The sequence below is a fragment of the Echiichthys vipera genome (assembly GCF_963691815.1).
Source record: "Echiichthys vipera genome assembly, chromosome: 9".
In the NCBI taxonomy this organism is placed as follows: domain Eukaryota; kingdom Metazoa; phylum Chordata; class Actinopteri; order Perciformes; family Trachinidae; genus Echiichthys; species Echiichthys vipera.
In genome coordinates, this window is record NC_139834.1 from 12,689,073 (window position 1) to 12,716,456 (window position 27,384).

The following is a 27,384-nucleotide window of genomic DNA, read 5'->3' on the forward strand; positions in this document are numbered from 1 at the left end:
TTGATTAAACAATGACTGGTCCGCTAAGAAAAGAACATTCAGGCGATCCGCTACAGTAGAAACATATGAAAACCATGATTCCTTAAATTTTTTTTGTCATTGCCCCCTGCCCCAAAGCTGTAAACCTGGGGGAAACACTGCACATAATATATATTTGGGCACTTTCACTTTAAAAAAAGTGACATAAATACTGTCAAACTGACAGAAGAATTATCACCTATAACTTATTAAAAATTTTCAGCACCAATCATTATGGCTATTCCAATGTACTTCTAAGCTGCTGTATTATAAAGCCACAGTTAAAGTGCCATTGAATGTTAAGCCTTTTGGACAAGGTTTAGAGTTGCTTCAGGTGTACTAAGCTTGACCAGACTCTTTATCGTAGTGCAGCAAATTATGTTTTATAGGCTTTCTTTAAGATAAATCTTTGTAGCTCCAGAGGGATTTAACAGCATGCTTAATGTTGTTGTGCATCATGCAAGCAGGAATGAGCCAAGAACCTATGCTGCCCACAATCACAACAGCTCTTTTCTGTCATATTCAACAGCATTTGGGAAGTGCAGGTATCAACTAGTCTAAGATTGCACCCAAAATAGTTTTTATGCCTGTCTTGTGCATGTTTACTCATCAGTGTTGTATGTAGCTTTACCTAGCTCAGTGGACTGTGATGGAAGACAGAGGAGCTCTCTGTGAAAGATGTAGGGAAAGAGATATGACTGTGATTTTCCACTGTTTTCCCCTCCTTCCAATAGTCACATGGTTTTCTTGCCTAGATATTTTAATCTGGTTCTGTGTTTATTCTCTCTGTCTCTCTCCCTCCCTGCTCTCTCTCATTTTCTCTCTCTATCAACCCCCTGCCCCCTTTCCTCCAATTCCCATCACCCCCACATCTCTGTTTCCATGCCAGGCTGCTGGCATAACACAGATGGCCCTGGCTCAGGCAAGGATGTTAATCTGAGAGAAAGATGCCTGTTGTGAGTTTGTGTTATTGTCGAGAAGAAACACTTCTTGTGTTTCTGTTTGCCTTGTCTCATTTTATCACTGCTCACTGGAATTTTTTTTTTTAACTTTGGAAACTATTCATTTCTGCCAATTATGGGTCTGTGTATGGATTTGTATCTCAGTTTTGAATGTTATGTGAATGACAGTTTACTTCTGACTTTGGTCAGGGGCTGACTTCTCTGTGGTATTTCGCAGTGAGCCTGTTGTTCTGTAGATTAAATCTAGTTCTCAGTTTGTGAATGCAGGGCTGGCAATGATATTATAGCAGTGATATGAAGCTGCCTGTCTCTGAATGTTTGCTGGAGATTTGGACATTCTGGAAACCTGACCCAGCAAATGACACCATGAGTCACTATCTCAATATATTGGTTTCAAACACTGGAATTTAGCTGTCATGGTAGATTAGATTGAGCCATGTTATATGGATGGTAATGTGTTTATGATCATATGGCTGTCTCTTTGGATTAGAGGAATGCTTCAACCGCAAAATGATTTGTATATATTACTCATTGAGTGGTGCCTTGAATTGGTGAAGATAACTTTTTCTTTCTCGCATGCCTCCACGGTGAACGAAGAATCTAAACATGGAGAAAAGTTTAGGTGCACTGAAGTAATATGCGTCCGTATTTAACAACAGCATAGTTTTGATTTACCAAACCCTACTGTGCTCCAGTACGGTCTGGCTACACCACACATACACTGGTGATCTAAATTAGAGAACAAATGATTAGTACTTGATTTATTGTAAAATACTGTTATTTATTTATTTTTTATTGTTCATAATTTGATAGAATATCCACTGCTGTACTAGAATGTGTTTTTAAATAACCAAGGTATTTTGTGAAAGAAACACTGAGCTGAATTATTTCAAAAATAACTAGGAAGTGTAGAGGCCCTTGCTTTGAATGACTTCAGCACATCTGCGCCTACAGGACATCACTGGTTTCTCACACTGCTCTGTTGGGCTGAGCATATCAGCTGATACCCAATATCGATCTGATACTACTCTTGAATGAATGAACCGTATACCTTGCCATGTGAGTCAAGGCTTCAGGCTTAACATAGACATTTAGTCTTGTTAAAAAAAAGGTAATAAATGTACTTGATGTTATTTATTAACAAATAAAGTGTACATTATCAGCAAAAATAAATAAATAACACTTCCATGTACATGTATTTTAAAATGTTATATAAAATATAGCAGCTGTCTGAAACCCAACAAACAATGGCTTAATTAACTTGCTGTATATGAAATTAATGAAAAAGAAATGGCTGGATCGGAATGCTGGATCGGCCTCATTAATCTGATATCCAATCCAGTTATTTAGTCAATATCAGAGCCGATATTCGGTATCGGATCGGTGCATTTCTACACTGAACATATTTTTTCCATCAAACCCAAATAAGTTGAACTTTTACAAAGTCATGCCATGGTTTCTGGGACGTTTTCTGCAGCAGGAGTTCGGCCTCTTGTACAGCTACATGGCAGAGTGAATGCAAATGTTTGTGAACCTCCTTTGGCAACATGCAATACATTTCACTGTAATTGTCTCCCAATCAGCCCGCAATTTTTATGCAAGACAATGCCCCCTGTCACACTGCAAAACAGGTTACGCAGTTCCTTAAAGTGAAGAATATATAAACAATGAAATGGCCAGCCCAGATTCCAGATCGAAACCCCATAGAGAATCTCTGGAAAATCCGTGGCAACAAAGAAATGGCTAAGAAACCCACTACAGTAAGTGAACTGTGGAAGAGACTGAAGAAGAATGGACCAAGATCAAACCAGAGCAGTGTGAGAAATTAGTGATGTCCTGTGGTCTCTACATTTCCTATTCATTTCTGAATAGGTCAAGTATTCATAATTTGTTCTCTAATTTTGATCTCCAGCGTACATTCTAGGATAAGAGAAAGAAAAAGAAGAAAAAAAAATATTATTAGTTGAATGCATCAAGACTTTTCTCCGTTTTTGGTTTATTTGTTCACCATGGATGCATGGGGAAAAAAATACTTAATATACAAATGGTGATTCTACAAGTTAAGTATTCCTTTTAACATTTTTGTATAGCGCTTACAACAAACAACCCTTCTTGTCTGCTCAGATTGCAAAAGGAAAACAAATTTTGAGATGCTCAAGTGGGTCATTGGTTACAGCCCATTTGGCTTTAAGAGGCCCAGGGAAGCAAAGACCCACTGGCTGTAGCTAACCAGTGCCTTTTCAGTGGTCTCATCTTCAGGCATGTCTGAGCTCCCATCACTCAGCCAAATGAAGAGAGGAGGGCAAGCCTGTTAGAGCTACAATAATGTGGCCTGTGGTATAGCTCAAACAGACTTGTTGGAAAGAGGCAAGTAAATAGAATCTAGATCTAATACATAAGATATATATATATATTTATTTTGCACACAGGAAATAAATAAGTCAAAAAAGTGTTTTGACAAGTAAGATGTGACATTTTGTTTTAGTCAGACCTCACAGTCTTAGTCCAGCATCATCTAAAGGGGAAGAATGCCAGGAAATATATGTTCCATAATCAGGTTACGTTTCATCTTAAACTAAATGATGCTTTGTAAAAACAATTTTTATGTATGTTTTGTTTAGCAAAGGTCAGTGGAAACCCCAGCCTGCACAGACACAGCTTGAAGTTAAAGTGGTCTGAGAGTCAGACTGTTGTCAAAGTAGGGAAGCTCTTCTCCTCATTTACTAAAGTTGAAGAACAGTTATAACTATTTGTTTAAAATGCTGCATAGTTCAGAATGCTTATATGAGTTTACAATGCTTGGCAGGAAGAGCGTCAATATACAGAGGTGGACAAAATTAAAGAAACAGCTTGAAGGACATCGCAGTAGGCCATCTTGTCAGATGTGTTGTTTTGTCTCTTTTAGGGCTGCAGTTAATAGTACTTTTAAGTTTTTGTTCTGTATTTCGGTCAGTTTGGTTGAAGATCTATGTGGGCCTACCGTTACTCTTTGCCAGTACATATCTGACTGTTTGGCGTGAGTTTTTAATAATTTAGACTTATTTTCACAATGCATTATAGTATATAATGATGAACGATTGTTTACGTTGACTGATTAATCTGCACAATATTTTCTTGATTATTGTTTGGTCTATAAAATACTGAAAAATGTTAAAAAAAAAAAAATCACATTTTCCTATAGCCCTAGGTTACGTTTATGTCTTTTTCAGTCTAGCCAACGGCCTTCAGTTGAAGTCAGGCCAACAAGCGTCCAAAGAAATCATGTTGATTGTCAGTTCAGTCAGTGCAACAGAAGAGAAACGAAAATAGGGAAACTGACCAAACGGCTTAAGTCAAGAGACTGAACTAGAAAATAAACTTGTTTTATTAGGAAAGTCATTAAGCTCTTAGCAGAAATGGTTCTTAATTGTTTGTGTTATTGTTTGCTTGCATATGCTAAATAAAATTTGTTCTGGTATATACAGTATGTGGTTTTGTTGTCAATTTGCTATCTAGCATCTTGAGCCATCCTGTCTATCTTCCTGTTTACCTTTTTTAAATACAGGTACTCTCGTCACACAGGCGCAGAATTTAAGTGCTAGTTGGATGTCGGCTGTAGTCTTTGTGGTGTGTTCAAGTGCCACTTTTTGGGTGACACACGGGCGCCGTGAGACGACGTAAAAGTCCTCATTAGTCCCCAATAGTTGTTTGAAGACGGCATGGTGTGTCCCTGCCTAATTAATTGCTGATGAAAATAGCTGCATTACATTTCTGTCGATAATCATTTTGCTTCTACCTTTCTGTGCCACTAATGCACCAGCAATCTGACCTCTTGTATCCCAGTGTGCTCCCTTGTTTTTACTTGCAGACTTGTATTAATGGCGACACATACAGACGCTCACTGTTATATTAAGTGGCAACGATATGAAATTGTGCTTGCTCTGCCTGCACATTCTATTGGAATGTTTGTTATAGTTATTTCATCACTGATCATTCCAGGATTCAGCAACCTCCAGAGACAACTTGGACTGATGAAGAATTAACTAAATGGCCTCTGACCTCCCTCGTCCCTCCCCAACAATACAAAGTGTCACAACATCTCATTAGGATTAGTAATCCTTTTTGGAATTTATGGAGGATATTTGTATGAACAAATCTTGAGCACCTTTGTATCCTGCTCAGGCCTCCTGCTTACTGGAGGCCTCCTGCTTACTGCAGGCTCTGTGGTATGAAGACAAGGGTTACTTTTAATAACACACTCTAGCTGACCTCTGCATCACTAAGCTATTTATGTAATAATGCATGAAAATACAAATGACCAAGCAGTTGTACTTATGTCCAACTTTAAACTGCTTAACATTTATTTTGACACCATGTAAAACTTTAGGATATTTACATAACCCAGGTTCTCTGAGTAATATAAGTGAGATGACTCACTATGGAATGCACGCCCCTGCTGCAGCCCTCAGAAGCATTTATCTCATTACACCAATCCTGATTGGCTGGTGAAACGTGTCCATCCGCCACAGGTAGTCCCACCTACCTTAAATAGCTCATGCAGACGGCACCACCTCTTTCAAGATAAGCACCTCTTCTCACTCGCCCAAGCAAGAAGGGTTGTCTGGTGAGACACCTCACTCATATTACTCAGAGAACCGGGGTTGTGTAAATAACCTAAAGTTCTCTTTCATAATATTTAATTTGATGTCTTACTATGGGAAATGGTTGCTCCCGTATTGCCAGACAAGCTTATCTAGCGTCCACCAACCCACAGGGAAAGGCACTCTGTTCCAATCAGGACAGCAAAACCGTGCGTGCCATGCAGGGAGCGGAGATGTCCAGCATATAGAAACGGACAAAAGGAGAGGACCAACTCGCTGCAGCACAGCCCAATGTGGCAATGCGGCCAAGCCCCAAGTCGAGTGCACCCACAGGCCCGCAATTGGCTGCAAACCCCGACTAGAATAGGCCAAAGCAGTTGCCTCCACGACCCAGTGGGACAGGCTCTGCTTTATGATAGGTTTCCCCTTATGAGGACTAGCCCAGGAGACAAACAGCCGATCGTATTCCTGTCCATGTACGTGCGCACCGCACCGCACGCATGTGACCACTGCTCTCCTGGTGAGGCAGCAAAAGTCACAAGGTCAATAGGAGAACATGAGCCCACCACTTTAGGCACAAGAGCCCGGTTGTGCTTCAAAAGCATCCTCACGTCCCCTGGGAAAAGCTGAGTGCATGACGGATGCACCGAAAGCGCATGGATGTCTCTAACCCGTTTAGCCGAAGCCAGAGCCACCACTGTCTTGAGAGACATGTGCTTCAAGCTCTTCATTGGCTCAAACGGAGGGCCCTTAAGCCCTTCTAGAACCACAGCCAGATCCAATGGTGGTACCAGTGGTCTGGGGAGAAGCCTGCACGCTCCCTTCGTAAAACTGCAAACCAGTGGGTACTGGCTTGCTGTTTGCCTCCAAAACTTCACGTGACAGGCGCCAAGTACACTTAATTTCCTAACCATGGAGAGGGCTTTTTGTTTGTCAATCAGGTCCTGCAAGAATGACAATATCACTCCCATGGGACATTGAAAGCGAACCGGTCCTTCTGTCGCAGCAGGGATGTGTGTGTAAGCATCCTGAACTTGTATTTCCTAAGATATTTGTTCAGAGCACGTAGATCCAGGATAGGGCGAATACAGCTCCTCCCCCATTTGGGGACCAGAAAGTACCTGGACTAAAAACCTCTCTGACACTGTGCGGGAGGAACGACACAGATAACTCCTTTGTTTAACAGCAAGAGGATTTCCTCCTGTACAACAAGAGCTTACTCTCCCTGAGCCTGGGAGTGCGTTATGCCGGAATACAGAGTAAATCCCAACTCCATGAAGCTTGTCAAATTCCCACCTTCATGAAGCTTGTCATACTCACCTGCATCAGAGTTGCTGATTCAAATGTGTGGTCATTTTAGAGGCTGTAATTAGTGGAGATGACTTGTGACTTGTGCGACTTGACTAAAAAGTATTTAGATATTATGTTTACCATGGGCAAAATATTATAAAAATGAAGGAGAAACACAAAAATGATCTGTTGAACTGGCTATTTTGTTTATATATGACAGGTTGCTGTACAATGTGCATATGTACATACAGTCTAAACAAGTCAAGAAACAATCGGATGGGTACGTTTTGAAATTTCAATTTAATAAAAACACAAAAAAGGCTTCAGTGGGTCCTCCATGAGGACAGCTAGTGTACTGTCTTTCTGTTTTCAAACATGATGTCAGTTTGCGGGAAAACCATTTGGTCTGTTTCACCATTACTTTGACTGTTCCCTTCATCATTGGTCAAGTTGTTATATGTTCTGTCTACTATCAAACCTGACAGCTTTTTATAGCACCTTGTTATCAATGTGAATTATGGTTTTATTAGCTACTAGCACTGTTAAGATGGCATATCCTGCTGCTATGCTGTCTTTTTAGTTAACCTGGATTAGTAGTTGCAGTCACAGTTGACAGTGATGCATTTAACACAGCATTCTTGAAATAGGTTTTATTATTTATGACCTGGACAAGTTTTGTTCAAGGTGCCTCGGACATATTAAAATTCTCCATGCAGGATAAACCCTTGCTTGGGTTTTGCCTGTGTGGTGTTTAGTCTGGGTCAGGGTATTATACTGATTCAAGGCTGTCTCTCTGGCTCTGTGCCCCCACACTGCAGCGGCTGATGAAATGGTCAAGAGAGGGGGGTTGGCCAGGCGGCTGAGTTCAGTTCAGGACATCTCTCTATACCAAGCACAACACTCTACCCTGCCCTGTCTCAGCTCCAGTCCTCCCTCATCATCAAGTGATGTGGGAAAAGGAAGAAGGGCACATGTGCAAAACGGTCCACCCTCCATACTCACTTTCTGGCTCGTACCAGTCGACACTGGCCTCAATAGGCTTTTGTTTTTCACATGGGCATTGAGCACATTTGTGAATATTTATCTCAAGCAACGGGGTAAAATTGGGTATCATAGCACCAAAGCTATTCATAGCTAGCCGTATTTAGTACTCTTTGGTTTTTACAATGGGTCTGAGTGTCTGTGTGTTACCATTAAGCATGAATGTTTATTGTCTGTTGAGGAGGTGTTTGTTGAAGATGTCACCACCAACTATCTTGTTAATTTGAAATGAAAAAGTTAAGGAAATATGGTATATTTTGATCTTTGCTGCTTGGGAATTACAATAAAGGATAAATATAATTTAAGAAGTTTTAACACAACTACTAAAGCGGAGCATCAGTGTTAATTCTGGCACTTTGAATCTCAGTTACTTAGGGAGAGGGAGGTTAACAAGTCTGTTTGCTGTGCATCTGATCCAGAAAGATTTGTTGAGCCGAGGTGGGGAGTCACTCAGACTTTAGGTAAGGGCTGGGCATCTTGTCTTGTAATACATTTAGTCAGTAGATGACTTCTTAAATATTTTATTTAGGCCAATGCAGAATACACACCTGTTTTATCTGCTTATATTTGCTTTAGTGCTGAAAAGATTAGTCGATTAATCAACTATTCGCATCTCATTGCAAAAATGCAAAACATTGTATGGTTCCAGATTCAGCTTATCAAATGCAAGATTTTTTTTACTTTTCCCTAGTTTATGTTAGTTTATGTGATGTTATGTTATGTAATGTTTTGGTTTTGGATTGTTGGATGGACAAAACAAGCAATGTGAAGACATTGCCTTGGTCTACTGATTTTATATAGACTAAGTGGTTAATTTATTGTGTATGTATGTACATATATGCCGAAAAAAATCGAGCACAGTAACATGCTGCCTTCATACACATTCTTACATTATTTATCATGTTGGCAACATTCAGATTGTCTAAGCCTTTTTATAGTATTTAAAGAAAGTTATTTTCCAGTAAAATTTCCATCCAGTTCATTTGCTGTTATATTTTCTGTTACAGTCAGCTTCGATAATTAGGTTCAGCTGTAAAATATCTTCTACCTCGTTACATATTTTTGTCATAACGCCTCAGCAAATTAAGGGATTTGATGGAAAAATAATATTGCCAGATACTCAGGCCAACAGGTACTTATCTGCTTCTTAAAACTCACATCGATATCAGCATTGGCCTCTGAAAATCCAGCGTCATTCAGTCTCTAAACAAAGAAGTGATTAGTCAGCAGTTGTCATGGCCATTGCATAAAAAGCATTAGTCTTTCAAGGAGGCAAGTCTGTAATCAGACATTTCTATTTCATTATCTCCGTCAAAGAACTGTTTGTTTGTCAGCCTACGCAATTAGTCTGTGACAGCAAAGAGGTTTATCGGAGGTTTGTATGGCCTAATTCCCATTGGTCAACTCCCGGTCACAGTCGGCCAGACACACAGTTATACACTTAAACACCGATGCAACAAACTTTCACAGGTCCACTTAGTTAGTTTTAGTCATGAGGGCAGCTGTGACCTAATTCTCGGTTGTTCTCCTGTGTCTTTCCGGTTAACTAAGGGTGCTGGGGGTGTGGTGGTGTCTGTCATATGTCTCATCCTCATAGCTTCTCCTTATCTCTTCCTCCTCATTTTTTAAGCTAACTCCCTTCACACGCAAATGCCAGAGAAGTCATTTGGTCATAGGCAGATTTTATAAACGTTATCTTATTATCCCAGGTCCTGCTCAGATCTGATATTAACATGTGTCTTGGGTGATCCAATCACAAGTAGTAAGCTCTAAGTACAGATATGAATGCACCCAAGACACATTGAGGATGCATTGATATCCGATCACTCAGACCATATTCATATGCAGTAAGTGAGATCCGATCGCAAGTGGTCGCTCAAGACACATGTGGAGATGTATTCTAATGCCAGAGATGTGAACTTGGAACTGTCTGCTTGTGACTGGATCACCAAAGACGCATGTTAATGCTAGGTCTGAACAGGGCCACAGTATCTCAGTGACTTGTCATCTTTAGCAGTGTTCCTGTCTTTCAGGCGCCTCCTTGACAAGACTTGGTGACACATGCACATTTTTGCTCTCCTCTTAGCCTTACAGCAGTCTCACCAGCTCTTCCTTGTTTAAATGTCACTGCACCACCCTTAGGGCCAGTGTGCCAACTAGCATAGCTTTGGTGTAGTATGGCTGCATCCCAGGGTAACGCTGAAATAGAGATAACAGAGTGACCCGCACAACTGCTGGCCAAATTCTCCTGCAGGAAAGACTGATGGGACACAATTCAGCTGTGGGCAGTCTGCTGGCTCATTGCTCCCCTGCACCAGCTTTTGTTACAGCAACGGAAGCACTGCAATAGCCATTTGTTATTGAGGATGGGTGCAGAGGGTGGCAGGGTGGCCAAGTAATTTAGCATACCTCTAAACCTGGCAACCAGGGTTGAAATCCCATGATTTAAAACACCCTCATTGTTGAAATGTCTAAATATGCTATGAATAAGACACAGCTTTTAAAGGTGGTGTTATGTATCATTCTGACAGTAAAGGGAAAAAAAAACCTGCTGGGATCAATAGAGCATCACATTATCATTGTGAATGAATCTAAGCTTTTCATTGCAGTGTTAAAAAGCTATTCTAAGGCCTGGTTGCTCTGTGGTTTCAGTGTGGCAAGCTGTATGTGTGAGTGAGGCTAACCTTTTTAAATGTCTTTATGATTTCAACAGAGTCCAGTTTTAGTTTGTTTTATAATGAAAAGTACATCCAGGAGTGAAATGTTTTCTTAATCTCCTTAGTGTTGACACATTTTGAGTACACTGGGTTTAGCTGTCTAGGTTTTATAGTAGACGTTGTTGACAAGTTGTTTGAATATAAATCGCTGTCACACTATTGTTACTAAACCCAAATGATGCTAATCTGCTCCTTGTTAACCGAGGATCAAGATGAGGCCAACTTAATGGGGAAAGAGGCAATTATAATTAGGAACACAAAGCTGTGGAGAGAGACGAATTTGACATTAATTTGTTTTGAGCGTGTAATTTCTCTGCGATAATTAGGACTAATTCTGTAACCTGTTGCTTTCTTAATAAGTTTACCCATCCGATTGTGGATCTCACTGGTTGACTGATCTTAGAGATTTGTGAGAGCACTGTGAGAATAAGAAGCACTCGATGAGACAGACTGGGTGGTGTCTAGATGGTGACTTGGGTCAGCTGCTTGGTTGTTTTAAAGCCATCATTTTTCCCTTTTTTGCCCATTTTGCCCATACTGGCCAGTGTCCCAAAAAATGATTTTCCTAAACAGAAGAGAATAAAGCCTGTTATCTTTGCTTCTGTGCTTTGCTACTGGCATTGCCTCTTTTTATGTTGTATGGTACAATGCATAAAGCCAAAAGAAAAAGACATCATAAGAGCGAGCTGTGTGTCTGTGTCTGCGTCTGTCTGTGTCTGTGTCTGTGTCTGTGTGTGTGTGCGTGCGTGCGTGCGTGCGTGTGTGTGTGTGTCTGTGTCTGTGTGTCATATTGTGTATGATGACACATGGGTCATTGTCAAAAATATGGCACCCATGAGTTTCAGAATTTGTCTTGAGAAAGTTTTTTTTTTCCTTTTTTCAATTTGAGAACACCATCTACATCTATCACTCACTGTTTTTTAGATTGATGTTCCAGAGAGATGGCCTGCATCAACACTCTTTAGCCCAACAGCCTCCTGACTAGGGGTAGTCTGATTCTATTAGTGAATAATCAATAATAGACACTCATCCTCCTGATATAGCCTCCTCAATCCCTGTGGCACTTCACTACATTTTTTTTATCCAGCAAAAACTGCATTCGCTGCAGGAAAATGGCCTGTGTCATTCTGTTGTCAGTGAAACAATGTTTTGACTCACTAGTATTTGTGTTATTTGAGTTATAACAAGTTTTTTTTATGCTTCTGTTCATGGAGCGCTCTACTGTTAGTACTTGTTTCTGTTTGATAGCTGGATACTCAAGATCTACTGTATTTTCACATGAAGAATGCTCATTGTTTGACAGTTTTATGTTGCTTTATGTGTGTTTTCTCTGCCCTTTACATAAGCTTGATGTATAATCAAGGTTCCTGAGCGATGCTCACTAAATTACACAGACTAGCTTCCAGGCTTGTTTTTTTTCTCTTTAAAATGGCCACATCACAACCTATAATGAGCTATTTATTTATCAAAGGCTCACCAAGTTCACTAATGCCATGGCATCTTCTTTATTCAGTATGTTGCACTTGTATGCCTCTTTTTTTGTTTGTGTTTGTTTGTTTATATTGTTCAGATACATCTGGTTACTTTAAAGTAGACAAGGCTAGGAGGATTTGCTCTGATTACAGTTTTTTTTGATTGCTTCGACCTGTTTGAAGAAACTGGTAACCTCTAAGTCTTCTTCATCACTCTCTCAGCAGAGCAAAAGACACCTCTTGCAAATCAGTTAATGCAGATGTCATTCAAGCAGTCCAAACTCCATTGCTTTAGCTGTGGTAACCAAACAGAAAATATATGTTCCCATCTCTTAGACACTTCTTGAACAGTATGAAATCACTGAAGCACCTGTTTGACACTGCTCCACACAACTTTTCAATTTGCATCAGTCTGCAGGCTTAAAAGGTACCATGTTGTGTGTTGTAACTTGCAAGCAAGGCTGGATCAGGCATGCAAGAAGATTTTTCCCTCGGTGCATCGCAAGAGAAAATATTGAGTGCGATGTAGATGAGGCCATGTGGCCTATTCGTCAAGAGAGAATTGACTAGAAGAGATTTTTTTCTTTATTGTACAGAATTTTAATTTTAATTTTCCTTATGTCTTACACAGTGATGGATTTTACTCTATTTTTTCTTTCATGCTATATATGTGGTTTCTGTTGTAATATTTCATTTCTTAGCCACAATCTTAAAAAAAAAAGAATAAATATTGCATTCAATAAAATTGGAAAAATCATTGTATATGATTCTGGATCTTTTTTTTGCAAGAAAGCAAATTGGCACTGATATGTAAGCTGCTGTCCAGTAATGCAGCACTGATTCACAGTGAGAGCTGAATTTTGTATTTTGATGCCCCTTGTCTAATGACTGATTGGAAGCGCTTATGCACTTGTGTGCAAGTTGTGTTGTTTGAGGGCAACATTTGCTTTTGGTCCATATTTTAAATGTTTTGGCCGAGTTAGAGCCTTTTGCAGGCAAAATTAGTCCTTTTGACCATTGGTGCCACTGTTTAGGCCTTTGCGTTAACAGTTTTGAAAAAAGTGGATTTTGAGTCGACTACTGCGTCAAAGCAATTAAAAAAAAACTAACAATACATGTCAACTTTGCTGGTATTGCAAGGCACATGGAGTGATACCATTTACCAGCGCATACCATACATTCTGTGTCATAGATGGCCTTCGTGTTATTCAAACTCCAAACTAAGGTAGTGTTTTTACCATGCTCAACCCATGGACAGGACAGGGAAACAGCTAGAGTATTTTATATAAAACCAATTAGCTCCTGTAACTTGAAATGTTATGCATTATTGCATCTATCTTTGGATCCTCATGTAAAGTAGATGAACTGAGAGCCATCTCTCCACAATAAAGGTGTAAACAACATGTGACATTATGCTTGGAACTTGATTTGAACACATAGTTTTTCAATCAATTTCATGGTACATTAGCCTGCAAAGTTTCCAGGACTAATTTTTAATCTGTTACCTGGTGTGATATGTCTGTGTAGCTGTATGAGCTACAAGAGTTGGAGAACACGGATGTAGTGTGTGGCAGCAGGGTCGAGCACAGCTTTACAGATTGCTTCCTGCTACTGCCACAATCTATTTTTCTGTCCCTGTTGCTTGGTAGGTTTTTCTGTGTGTGTGTGTGCGTGTGTTAACCTCGCCTAGGCAGCTCCACACACACTTTTTTTTAGCCATGACATGTACAGTACAGGCTTGACAATTGTCTAAAAACTTAGATTCACACAAACACTAGATTTGTTTGCAGCGCCGTTTCGATTTCAAATGTAATTTAAGTCAAACTTGTTAAAAGATCACATCCCTCACAGTAACTATAAAGCAATTAGAAATCCCACATACAGATGCTTATTGTGATATCCTTTGTCTGGTATGTGTGTCTTGAAGTGACATTCTTCTAGTGTCTCAGTGTGCATATGTATCTGTCAGTTTATCACGCCATGCTGTGCAACACCTATCTACATGTGGCCTCTGAATTATGCAGAAGAAGCCCAAATGTCTGCCAAAGGCAAAACGTGAGTGAGTGAGTGAGTGAGTGAGTGAGTGAGTGAGTGAGTGAGTGAGTGAGTGAGTGAGTGAGTGAGTGAGTGAGTGAGTGAGTGAGTGAGTGAGTGAGTGAGTGAGTGAGTGAGTGAGTGAGTGAGTGAGTGAGTGAGTGAGTGAGTGAGTGAGTGAGTGAGTGAGTGAGTGAGTGAGTGAGTGAGTGAGTGAGTGAGTGAGTGAGTGAGTGAGTGAGTGAGTGAGTGAGTGAGTGAGTGAGTGAGTGAGTGAGTGAGTGAGTGAGTGAGTGAGTGAGTGAGTGAGTGAGTGAGTGAGTGAGTGAGTGAGTGAGTGAGTGAGTGAGTGAGTGAGTGAGTGAGTGAGTGAGTGAGTGAGTGAGTGAGTGAGTGAGTGAGTGAGTGAGTGAGTGAGTGAGTGAGTGAGTGAGTGAGTGAGTGAGTGAGTGAGTGAGTGAGTGAGTGAGTGAGTGAGTGAGTGAGTGAGTGAGTGAGTGAGTGAGTGAGTGAGTGAGTGAGTGAGTGAGTGAGTGAGTGAGTGAGTGAGTGAGTGAGTGAGTGAGTGAGTGAGTGAGTGAGTGAGTGAGTGAGTGAGTGAGTGAGTGAGTGAGTGAGTGAGTGAGTGAGTGAGTGAGTGAGTGAGTGAGTGAGTGAGTGAGTGAGTGAGTGAGTGAGTGAGTGAGTGAGTGAGTGAGTGAGTGAGTGAGGTAACGGGGATATTTAGGAATAGAAGCAGGATTTCTGAAAGATGAGCACAGATGATGAGAGGAGGGGGAGCAAGAAGGATAAAACACTAACATGAGGAGAAAAGAGGAGTGTCCCCGGGGGGGAGGAAAGCTGCAGTGCTCAAGGGTTAAATTTTCTTTGAGCTGTCTGCCTCTTTCCTCCTTTTTGACCTATGGTTCAGGTAAACTTCTGTCCATGTGCTGCTCTTGTTCAGCAAAGACCACTTGGGGATCACCCAGCTCAACTTGGGCCGCCCAGCCCTCTATTGCTTAGCTCGCCTCAGTAGAAAAAGGTTCTCTGCAGAACTGAATTATTCATGGGACTTTAGAAGAGTGCAGTGAAAATCCCCACCCCCCACGCACAACCTTATATGCCACATTCACACACACAAACCCTGCTTTATCATCATATCACTTCACTCCTTATCACATTGCATCTTAGTACATATTGCTTGATTGTTAATTTTGTATGTTATTGGGGCTGATTTCATATTTGCTCTGCAGTTTCATCTGGCAGGGAGTTCACTGTGGTTGAATAATTAAATAGATTAGATCTTGCTAGGTTGTGTTCATCGCATGCCACCGTCGGTGTCGTCCGTCTCTGTGAGGGGTGGGGTCCTTCTTCCAGTCCATGCTCAGTGCTGAGTGTATCTGCGTGTTTGTTACGTAAGTCACTGCTGTGGAAAAAAAAGGAAAAAAAGGCAAATCGCAGAAAATAACCCTTTGGCACTACCTAGAGCACGGTGCTCTCATACTGGGGTCAGCCTTAAAGACAACTGGAGAGGGAAGGGATTGAGACGGAGCGCTAACCGAGATGTGTTTCTGTATGCGTGTGTGTGTGGGGGGTCTTTGGTTATGGAGAAGGGAGTGGTTGGTGTTAGGGTTGCAGAGACGGATTGCAGATATGGGGGTGGGGGTAAAGGAGCAAGAGCTAGTGGAGGATGAGTAAGCGAGCATGCGAGTAAGCAAGTGAAGGAAGAGGATGGAGAAAAAGATTGATGGCACGTAACCTTTAGCTGCAGTGTGTAGTGGGTGTGACCATGTTAATGTGGGTTCATTTTCCTCCCAGTCACTCCTGTCTAATGTTTCCTTCCACAGCCTCTGTGTTTCTGGACAAATTAAAGTGAGAGGTCACATCTCATTAAAAATGCTTTAAATATCACACACATGCACAATATTTAGGCTGAATCTTTTTACTGCCTAGCCACTGATCTGGATTCTTCCCAAACAAACAAACTACTGGTTGTTATCAACTTTGATGCATATGGTCGAATTAGAGATGTGTATACGGCTCAAAGACTGACACTAACCTTCCTCTCACTCAGATGCGTGAATTTAAATTGTGCCTCCAAGGTGACGGCCTCTTCCATCTGGTAGTTCCTGTGAAGCAGATATGTTATAATACATATCTTATCATTAGTGCTTCATAGTCATTATTTCTTTCTGCTGCCTCTGTCATCTTTCCTCTAGGATCGAAAGCTGTCAAAAGTGGAACGTCAGCGCTTTAAGGAGGAGGCAGAGATGTTGAAGGGTCTTCAACATCCTAACATTGTCCGTTTCTATGACTTTTGGGAGTCACCCCTGAAAGGGAAGAAGTGCATTGTTTTAGTAACTGAGCTCATGACGTCAGGAACGCTAAAAACGTGAGTACTGCCTATGTTTTGCTGCAAATATAGTATGATTTTCATACGATTGTCAAATAATGTGTTTCCCTTTCCTTCCTACAGCTATCTGAAGCGTTTCAAGGTAATGAAGCCAAAGGTGTTGAGGAGCTGGTGCAGACAGATCCTGAAAGGCCTTCACTTTCTCCACACCAGGACCCCTCCCATCATCCATAGGGACCTCAAATGTGACAACATATTTATAACAGGACCTACAGGCTCAGTCAAAATAGGGGATTTAGGGCTGGCAACTCTCAAGGCGGCTTCCTTTGCAAAGAGCGTCATAGGTAGGATACTTTGAACTGTAACTTGGCAGATCAATGGTGCTCACAGTAAATAAGTAAATGTCATACAGACTGGGCACTCTTCTCTCTTCAGGCACCCCAGAGTTCATGGCTCCAGAGATGTATGAGGAACACTATGATGAGGCTGTGGATGTGTACGCCTTTGGCATGTGTATGCTAGAGATGGCCACCTCGGAATACCCCTACTCAGAGTGCCAGAATGCTGCACAGATATACCGCAAAGTCACTAGTGTGAGTCCAGATACTGTACATTTTTCCGGTTTGTTTCAGAAGATGGGCGAACTATTACGTTGTAAACAGCTTTGAAATATTAATAATAATAATAATAATAATGTGCTATTATACAGAAATAAAACATTTATTAATAATAAATGTCAAATAATAACAGTCAGAAATATTCTCCTCATTCCCTTGGCCATAGATACAGTGTAACTCTAAAGTATAAAATTGTAGGCAAAAAAAGCCCCTCCTTTGTAGCACACATTTTGTAATAACCCAGGGTCATGCTTGGTGAACCTGAAATAGGCCAAAATTATGTCAGGGATGTTTAAGCTGCTTCATAATAAGCCCAGGGAGTTTTTAATTGCAGAAATGCAAGATCTGCTCTGCTCTGTTTCTTTGGTGAATAATCTAATGAGCCATATGGAGTCACAGAGGGTGTCCAAATCTCCTTTTGTTTTTTAGAAAAGGCCTATAGGCTTTATTCCATTCTATTTCAATGAGTGGTTCTGCGAGCAAAACATACTGCAAACTGTTTTAAGATTAGAGTGTCTAAAGGCATACTGGTCTTCCTGATTTGATGAAGAGTATTGATTTTCCACGCTCGAGGCTTGAGGCAGTGTGGGAATCTGAGACATGACTCTTTCACCTGCTGTTACAGAAGAGAAGGCCTCATAAAGCCCATATAAATGGCTGAGCAGCATCAGTGCAACTGTCTCTAGATACTGTTCTCTGCATTGTTACTGTATGCATGTTAGAGTGCCCTGCAGGGACTACTGCAGGATATTAATAGGAGATTGATCAAAGAGAAACCCTGGTTGCTTTATACTACTCCCTAGGCATATACATCATACAGCTGCATAATTGGTAGACATACATCTACCATACATACATACATACATTGTAATTTTTAACTTGGGCCTAGTCCACACGAATACTATTGTTGTGCTATTTTTGTAAAATGTAGATTTTTCTAAATGTAGATTTTTCTATGTGTTTTGGACTTTCGTCCACATGCATGCTGAGTTTTAAGGTAACTGATAAGGTATCTTTAACAGTGCTCTAACGTGTGCAAATCAGAACAGGCGCCAATCAACAAACTCAGCAGGGTTGTGCCCAGTAATTGAGATGGATGTTGTGTGTTAAGGTATAACTTGGTGAACATACTGAGCTCTCTGATAAATAGAAGTTGAATATGCTGCACTTGTTTGAAAGGTCTTAGAATGCTTTTATGCTTTTCGTAATCCATTGCAACTGACATGGATCAAGCTGAACGCAGCTGCCGTGCTGTGTCAAGGTTGACAAGCCTACTGAATGTGAGTGTCTGAGTATCACAAAGACATCCCGGTGTTCTCTTTCCTTGTTTCCCTTTGTCATTTTTTTTAATTAACACAGTATCCTTTCATGGCGTGATCTCAGCATTTTGTTTATATTTCCATTTCCTCAGGGGGTGAAGCCAGCTAGCTACAACAAGGTCATGGATCCTGAAATCAAGGAGATTATTGGGGAGTGTATTTGCCAAAAGAAAGAAGAAAGGTGAGTGACTGTGCCAATCATTGTCCGGTGTCCAGCCAATAGGGCACACAAGGTGCCCTCTAATCTTTCATGGCTTGTCTCAACTCCCCCGCTTTATTGCTGTGGTGCTGACAGTTGGGCTCTCAGCAGCACTGCATTTTACCACCATATCTGCAGGATGTCTTTCCATTTCTCTTACATAATGAGTTTGAGTACAGAGGGGAAAATAACCCTTAATTAGCTTCCAGTGGCTTTTTTTTATTGAAGCATGATTGGGTTCAGTGTGTGACTTCAGTGGCTCCATGTATGATGCAGTTACTGTGCCAAGATGTCCTGACACTCACAACATACCAAAATGAAAGTTCCCCAGCTAACCATATTGATACTAACTATGTCTGCAAACACTGTACATTACATTTAAGTGGCAGTAGTGTCTGTAATACACCTTTGTGCCTGAGTCTTGAGCTTTGGTGTTCCTACTCCCAGGTATACCATCAAGGACCTGTTGAACCATGCTTTCTTTGCTGAGGACACAGGAGTAAGGGTGGAGCTAGCTGAGGAGGATCATGGGGAAAAAGATTCAATAGCCCTGAAACTGTGGGTAGAGGACCACAAGAAGTTAAAAGGGAAGTACAAGGAGAGCGGAGCCATCGAGTTCACGTTTGACCTGGAAAAGGAGGTCCCTGAGGTTGTGGCACAAGAGATGGTGAGTGAATAATTGAAGGCATCAATACAACATATTGATACATGTTAAATATTTGGAGATAAATCTGCATTTGGAATACTGGGACCAATGTACTTCTTTGTTTTAAAAAATAAAAACATCTAGACATGGTGAGACCTTTTCAAATTTAAAGATGGTTTTAACCCATCCTAGTTATGTAGTTTGTCATGCTTTGCTTGTCTTTCTAGTTTGGTGTTGTAGCTGCTGGCATTATACTCATATCTCATCATTGGGGAATGCACTCAAATGCAGATTGTCAGTGATAACTGTTCTTCCAGGAATACAGTGATTGCAGTTTTGTTTTTGTTCCTTTTTGTTTACATGGTTTTCTCCAGCGAAAACCATCAGATAAGGCACCCACAGGGACTGCATTAAAAACCTGGCTCAGAAGAAGATTTCTGTGTGTGAGCAATGCTAATACCAACCTCAAGCCTTTATATCATTCATCTAACTTTTCTGCAGCACCATGAAATTATTTATTGGGATGTGGGATTAAGAGAGATTGAGTTAACACATTCTATTTCAGATGGAGAATATAAACGGCCCCTGTCAGGCTTGATCTTTCACAGCCATGTTTTGGTGGGGAACAAATAAATGAATACACACTATCAGAAATGCTAGAGAGATCAAGTCTTCAATGAGACATTTAAAAAGAGGATACTTTTTTTCTGGATTTTCCTTTTGGTGGGACTATTCAAAATGGCCCAAAACAAACTTGCTTTGAAACAGATTTATTTTAGGCCCATCTATTACATCAGGTCTGAGGAGCATCTGCAATGTGTTAGCAGATATTGCACAAGGATGTCTACAGTACAAGTGTGTACATCGTATGTAAGGAGTGCAAGAAAGCAGTTTTCGCAGTGTGGAGTGTCAGCTGCTTTCCCAGCCTTGTCTTTTCCTGCCTCTTGTTTCAATAAATGTCTTCCTTTTCATTGTTGCTCTCTCTCCCACACATCTCTTCCCCTCTTTCTTTTCTGCTCTCTCTCCCTCCATTTATCTGTGCTGTTATGGCCTTGACCAGGCTGTCATGCTGGGGGAAAAATAGAAGGCCTCTCTGTAACAATCGCCTTGGGCATGAGAGCAGACATGTGGACCAACAGCACAATGAGATTGTATAGCCACCATCCTCGGATGACAAACAGCTCCTCATCTATTCTATGTGTCATTTCTCTATGGACAGGCAACATGAGAGATGTGATTTGTCTCAATTGATGGATCTGGATCATTCTGGCTTGTGTGCTTATGATTCCTAATAAAACTGTGTTTACAACTTTGTGTTTTCAATGACATTTTATATAGGGCTGGGTATCTCCACTGAGTTCCTAAATAGATTAAACTTTGTGTCACAAGACACAATTCGATTTGTTTTCCAATTTGATTCAATAACAATTCGATTAGGGATATTTCAGTTATAAAACCAATTTTGCTTGAATAGGAAAGAAATTTCCTGAGAACTAATGCTGTAAATTGTACAAGGAACTCAACCCACTAACCTGGTGCATAATAAAGTACACTCTTCGGGCTTAATGTGAGAGTTCATGGGACCCCTTTGAAAATGGCCATGTCAGTTGTTGGGCATAGTTAGCCCCTTTCCCGACAAGCTAGCTCAACATGGTACCAATTGATTCCTAAGGTCTTCTAAATACAAAAGAGCAATGGATTTTATGAATAATAATTTTATACCATGCATGCTGTACTTTTATCTCACTATTAGATGAATGAACATGGTTTATATTTAATATTCACAGCATAGCTTGTCTAGCATTTGTGGATATTTTGTACTGCTTTACACATGGCTTTATGTTGTGTTCTCTTAAAAATTGATTTTTTTTGGCATGTATAATGTCTGTTCTTTGCACTATCTTCACCTTTATTTGCAGATGTAATCGTCCAGACAGTTCTGTTGTGAACAATGAACCAAGCTGCTGACAAAAGGAATGATTCTCGGCTGCTCTGATCCCTTTTGAAATAGATTTTCTATCCCTTCCTTTTCTTGCTCTTTCTCTCTCCCTCACACAATGTGCTCTCGCTCCACTCACATGCTCCATGCTAAAAATATCCTGGAAGTCATGCTCTTCCCTTCTCTTTGTCAGGTGGAGTCTGGCTTCTTCCATGAGAGTGATGCTAAGACTGTGGGAAAGTCGATCAGGGACCGTGTGGCACTGATCAAATGGAGAAGAGAGAGAACAGTGTCTGCTGCAGTTGCAGTGGAACAAGGGGAAGGGGGGCACAAGGTCCAGATGACAGCATCTCAGGGCATCTCTACTGGGGTTGCACATGTTGGACAGCCTTTGCTGGAACCAGAAGAGCTAGAGGCTGACCAGCACAAGAGGCTGCGAAACCTACCAGCCAGTGCCACCTCAGTGACATGTAAGATATTCTGTTCTCCACTCTGAAACACATGAGCTTAATCTTTGACTTTTTTATGAGTGTATGATTTTTGTGTCTCTGCAGCAGACAGCACACTTGATAGTGGCATGGGCTCCACTGTTTACTCCGATTCCCACAGCAGCCAGCAGAGTGTCCTCTACCAGTCCCTGCTGGAGCCTATTACTATGGCAACACAGCAGGTTTGTAACAGGAGCATACACATCCAGGTGGACCATGTACATTCATGTATTATAAAATACAAGCACACTCTCCGAAAGCAGTCATTGCTCACTTGGCCTTGGAACTGAGCCCAGGTACTTTATCCACACACCTAGAAACAATGTTCATCTGCACAGTTGACACATTTCTGTACATTTGTATTGCACGTTTCTCATACATTCATACATTCATACGTACATTAATTTGTTGCGAGCAAGTTTGTTCATCTCATCTCATCATATTTTCATTTTTTGTTTTTGGCCATTATCTGTTCTTTTTTTGAGTAACATGTGTTTGCTTTTGGGTTGCTCCTCAATCAGTGGCAGAGCAGTAGCCCTTTTCTAACAGATCGACCTCACTCCTGTGAAAAGGGTGAAATATGGAGGGCAACACTGAGCCCAGACCTAAGGACTCGTTTGGGAGCTGCAACACGGAGAGGAAGTGCCCCTGTTATTGAAACTCACAGGGCAGACCACATTTCTCCACTCCATGCCCTCATTCATTCGCAGAGATCAATCAGTCCCACCCCCACAGTATCGGAGAACCAGCTGAACCTCTGCCCCCCTGAAATTCACTCAAAGGCTAAGGATGGGCTCCCCTCCCAGAGTGCTCTACCAGTATTGCAGGTCGTCCCTGTCTCTTCATCCTCTGAGCATCGCCGCTGTAGTGACACCAGCATCAGACATTCACCAGAAGCCACCAGTGAGAACTTAACAGTGCCTGTGCCAAGTGGACGTAGACACTCTGACCTAAGTAGTCTCCTGAGTCTTACCTCTCAACACAATCACCATTTTGGAATGCATCGAGGCCAGGTGTGCCAGGCCTGCCTCTCTTTGCTTCTCCTAAGGTCGCGAGAAGGGAGCCATCGTCGTCCTTCTGTTGCCATACCAACACACCACTGTCCATGTGTCTTAAGACAAAACCCATCCTGTGGTGGAACAATGACCACCACTGGTTATGGACGTCTGAAAGGTTTGAGTGATAGTGGTTCAGATTTCTCTATGCTGCAGCAGTCCCTGTTCAATATAATCAGCCGCAAAGCAAAACCATGTCACACCACAGCCAGTCAAGCTTCTCTGCTGCACACGTCAGCTGCCCAAAGGCCTACCCGCAGCGATGGAGATGGCAGCCTAAAGACTCATCTCCTGAGTGGTAGTTTGGTTGGGGATCGAGAACACATTCAGGACTGCAAGGATAAATTCTGTGCCAGTGAGCAACACGTTAACAAGGCTGCTGTGGGAGTGGTAGGTCACTTTAGGTCACATTAGCAGACAAGTTGCTTTGGTTTCCAATATGGGGCCAACACCTGCTTAACTGATTTCTCCTAGCCTGAAGGTACAGCATTATTCTGCATGGAGTTGGTCCGATCTCCTGTCTGAGTCTTGCTGCCTGCATAGGACTGCAAAGCTGACTGTCCTCTTAAAAAAAATCAAAGCTTGCTCCTGCCGTAAGACAATGCCGCAAACTCTAATATACAAAATTTCCCTGCTGATTAACCTTAACCAATTCCTTCTATATCTGACCTAGATATTAATGGCTTTTTCCTCTCTGCTTTACTGGCCTAATGCTACAACTGACTTAGCCTTAGCTTACCTCGGATAGATGGCCTCTGATTGAAGGAGATTGGGCAGCTGTCTGCTCTCCCTCCTCTCTGTCTCTCCTACCATTTCTCTATTGTGTCCTTATTTTAGCGCACACCTGTCACCGCCTGCTCATTGTTGAAACAGATGTTTCATTAACTTATTTTTATCCGTCATCCTCTCATTATACTTGCATCCTGTAAAGTAATTGGCACACTTATTAGCTTTTGTGGAACTGTATCCTTGACTGGTAAAATTCACTCCCAAGAGGGTCTAATTTGAATTGCTCTCCTTTGTTTCCTTAGGCCAGTTCAGCAGGTCACCAGAATCAACCATCTTTACATGGCCTGCCTTCTTCTAGCACACCAGTGCACACACCAGTGCCGTACCTCCAGCCTGGACACAGTTACCATGCTGTTCCATATGCTGGTCAACAGAGTGCTGCAGCACCAGATCCAGCTAGTCTATGTTCAGTCAACACCCAGCATGTAGTAAGTGTTGCTAGCCACACACCTCAAAGTGTGCAGCAGACCCAAGTTGCAGCAAATATTTCCACAGCTGTCCCACAGCATGTTGCACAGAGCTACCAAGCACCAGGCCACCAACCACCTTTGAAAGTCCAACAAACCTGTCAGAACTGCGTGGCCCCACCTCAACAACAGGCTCACTCTGCATCAGGATATTCTGCTCCAGTTCAGCAACAGACGGCTGCAGCAGCAACAACTCTGCCAGCACAGCAGCCAGCACAAAGCTACCCTCTTGCATCTGTAGCCCCAACGATGGCAGCCATGGCCCAGTGTCATCCTACACAAGCTCCCAGCACACTGCAACACATCCAAGCCGCAGTCAAACTGCCAAGTCAGCAGCCTGGTCAGAGCTCTTCAGCACCAGCACTTTACAGCCAACAGATACCCATTCAGCAAGAGCACCAACTAAATACTCAGTCCAATATACAACTTACACAACATGCTGGGCAGGCTTATATTCAACCTCAACTACAGCATAGCCAAGAAACTGTGCATACCATACACCAACAAATTTCACAACAGCCAACCCACCTTTCTCAAAGTGTTCAGTCTCCTGGTCAGCATCAAGTACACATCCCGAAGCACAGTCAGAAAGCTATGCATACAACAGTTCCACAGCAGAGCCAGGATGTATCCCAGTCTACTATCCAACAGGTTCAGACCCCAGCTTCTCAGCTTCAGCCGACAGCATCCCCAGTTGTGCAGGTTGCAGCCACACACCAGAGTTACCCTGCTGCTGGTCTACATGATGCTGCCTCTCAGAGCTATGCACATTCTGCCCTCAGTGTGCTGCAGCAACAGACTGCTCCAGCTCAGAGCCAGTACCTGTCTGCACAGACTGCTGCTCCACAGACCTACGGAGCCCAACAGGTGAGTGTTAATAATCAAAATACAGTATATTGTAGCAAGGTGACATACATGGTGCCCCATTTTTGATTTTTGTTTGTTTTCCCTCCTCTGACCTCGCCCTGTTTTCATTTTTCATCAGTTTCAACCCTATCTTTGCATCGCTGCTTTCCTGAACCAGGTAGAACGCCTTTGTCTCAACACAATTTGTCACTGAGGGACTCAGTATCGGAGGGACAGAAAATAATACACTTAAAAACAAGTAAACATTATTATTTATGGCAATGTTATTACTTTTGGAGCTACTGCTACTCCTATAAGGGTGCCTGGTTTTGATTTGGTGCAGCTGAATTGGAAACAACTGTGTTAGTGGACAGTAGGTAAATTAAAAAATGAACAGCCCAACAGGGGTTTCCATCAGAAAACAGCAAATGGAGAGATGAAGGAAACAGTAATGAAAACATTAAAAGTGGTTAGTCGCTGTATCCGCCAGCCCTCCCAGGCTGGTATGCTCCGTGGTGCACAGTGCTCCAGTATGTGCAGCCGATTCAGACTGATTCCAGGCTTAGGGAAAGGATGGAAAATGTGAGCTCTTCTGATCTGGCTCAATAGCAGGAGATGCAGATTTCCAAACAGAGTTGAAACTGGAATCTCTGCCATTATTGAACTTCTTCTCCCTTCTCTTTTTGTTCTTCTGTAGAATATGCCTGCTGGTCATAGCATTTCACAGCTTGGACAAGATGGACACAATCTCAGCCAGTCAGCTTCAGGTGTACCGGCCCAGGTACTGCCTCCTCAACAGTCAGTAGCTCAGAGTACACTCCACCCTCAACTCCAATCTCTGCAGATTTCAAACTCTCTACCACCAACACATATATCCCAGGTATTGTCTGTTCCTACAGATTTCACAAAGCTCTTACATGGTTAATACCCAGTAATTGCATGACTCAGCAGTTTTTTCTACCTTGGCTTATACAGACCAATAACAATATAAACTTAGAAGTTATCTTGATGCATCATCCTCCCATGTTTGATCTTTGTTCTCTCGAATATTTGATTTTCCTCTGTTTCTTCCTTATTTTTCTTCCCTTCAGTTTCCTTCACAGTATCCCACAATCCAGGTGATGACAGCTGTGACTGACTGTGAATCCTCCCTCCCTCACTCCTGCACTGCCCCTCACCCTTCAACCTCCTCTTCTCTTAATCACATCTTCCTTTCTCCTGGACAGACTCTCCCTGTGACCCCCTCTGTTTCCCCCCTTTCGCCTCTGCACATTGAACATGCATTAGTTTCACCCATCCCAGTGTCCCTCATACCTTCGTCCTCACCCATGCTGGGTAAGGTGGGACCCACATCACCACAGCACCAGCCCACCGCTGTTTTGCAGCAATGTATTAGATCTGAAGCTTATCATTCACAGCCTGCATTTATATCAAAACAAACCATCCACCCTATACACACACACACTGCCCCGTGCCAGAACACACACGCTCCCACAAATGGCAGCACTCAGCCTCTGATACAGGTAATTATAATGGCAGTGTCGATGTTTACCAAGAGGGTGTGAACTGGAACCTTTGATTATGACCTTTGTTTGCATCCCAAAAATGTTTTGGGTTTTTAGGGTCAGTGTACTGTGCTGTTCTTTGACTCAAGAATAAAAAACATTTGTAACAGCTTATTTGAATAATGCAGATGAAAAAAATAGCTGAAAACAGTTTGAATAACTTACAAGATAATTAGGTGTTTGTTTGTCTTTTACAGCAGATTCCCCACCAGGCCCAAGTCAGCCATCCTGAGCTTGTCCCCACTGCTCAGTCGGTGCAGTCTGGTCAGCTCACCCAACCAGCAGTCTTCTCCTCATCTCTGCAGAATGGGTTAGACTTCGGCACAGTCACCACTGCTGCCCAGCTGGATAACAAGATCCCATGCCAGCTGGCCCTGCAGGCCCAGAGTCAGGTTCAGAGCCAGATTCCTGTGCTGCAGCCCTCTGACTCTCAGAGTGTGTCATCTGGGTCTGCCAGTTCCAGTCTGACTCAGCAGAAGCAGCTCAGTGGTCTCACCGGAGCTGCAGGTCAGGGTCCAACAGAGACCACCACAGAGGTATGAAGATATAACTCACTTTCACAATTTCTTTTTTCTCATTTCTCATTTTTTTCTCTGCTCATCTAGCTTTACAGATATACCAGTGAACTCACATGTAGTATCACTGTATTTCCTCTCAAGTCACCCTCAGAAATGTAATTAAAATAAAATACCTGATAAATGTTACTGTCTTCTATTCTCTCTGGTTGTTTGTTTCTGTATTTGTCTGTAGGATCAGACTGCAGAGAAACACCCTGGAGGACAAAGCTATGACAGGTACAAACTTCTTTACCCTCAACCATCTTTGCAGGTCTCAGTGATAGAATTCAGTCAGTGAAGAATTTTAAGAAATGCACATGGGCTGAGAGTAATGTCAGACGGCTCTCAGGTGCTGTCAAAGGGACAGTTATCTCTAGAACAACATTCTGCCCAATAAGCAGTGACATGCATGTTGGCATAATGCATATGGTCTTCAACAGTTTTTTCTTCC

General features: G+C 42.1%; 2 protein-coding genes across 2 annotated transcripts in view; one reads left to right on the forward strand and one right to left on the reverse strand.

Annotated features, from left to right (window-relative positions):
* The window catches only part of LOC310951221 (ninjurin-1), a gene marked incomplete at both ends in the record, with an annotated part of 249,679 nt that overhangs the window by 13,859 nt on the left and 208,436 nt on the right, over positions 1-27,384 (reverse strand).
* The window catches only part of LOC310951547 (serine/threonine-protein kinase WNK2), a gene marked incomplete at its 5' end in the record, with an annotated part of 44,715 nt that overhangs the window by 3,567 nt on the left and 13,764 nt on the right, over positions 1-27,384 (forward strand). The window contains 14 exons of the mRNA XM_083919827.1: positions 16,313-16,485; positions 16,570-16,790; positions 16,882-17,039; positions 18,475-18,563; positions 19,029-19,248; positions 21,360-21,636; positions 21,721-21,836; positions 22,176-23,099; positions 23,741-24,883; positions 24,951-24,989; positions 25,509-25,691; positions 25,903-26,334; positions 26,574-26,912; positions 27,127-27,170. Of these exons, the coding sequence (XP_083775953.1) occupies positions 16,313-16,485; positions 16,570-16,790; positions 16,882-17,039; positions 18,475-18,563; positions 19,029-19,248; positions 21,360-21,636; positions 21,721-21,836; positions 22,176-23,099; positions 23,741-24,883; positions 24,951-24,989; positions 25,509-25,691; positions 25,903-26,334; positions 26,574-26,912; positions 27,127-27,170 (4,358 nt within the window). The remainder of the gene's footprint in view (positions 1-16,312; positions 16,486-16,569; positions 16,791-16,881; positions 17,040-18,474; positions 18,564-19,028; positions 19,249-21,359; positions 21,637-21,720; positions 21,837-22,175; positions 23,100-23,740; positions 24,884-24,950; positions 24,990-25,508; positions 25,692-25,902; positions 26,335-26,573; positions 26,913-27,126; positions 27,171-27,384) is intronic.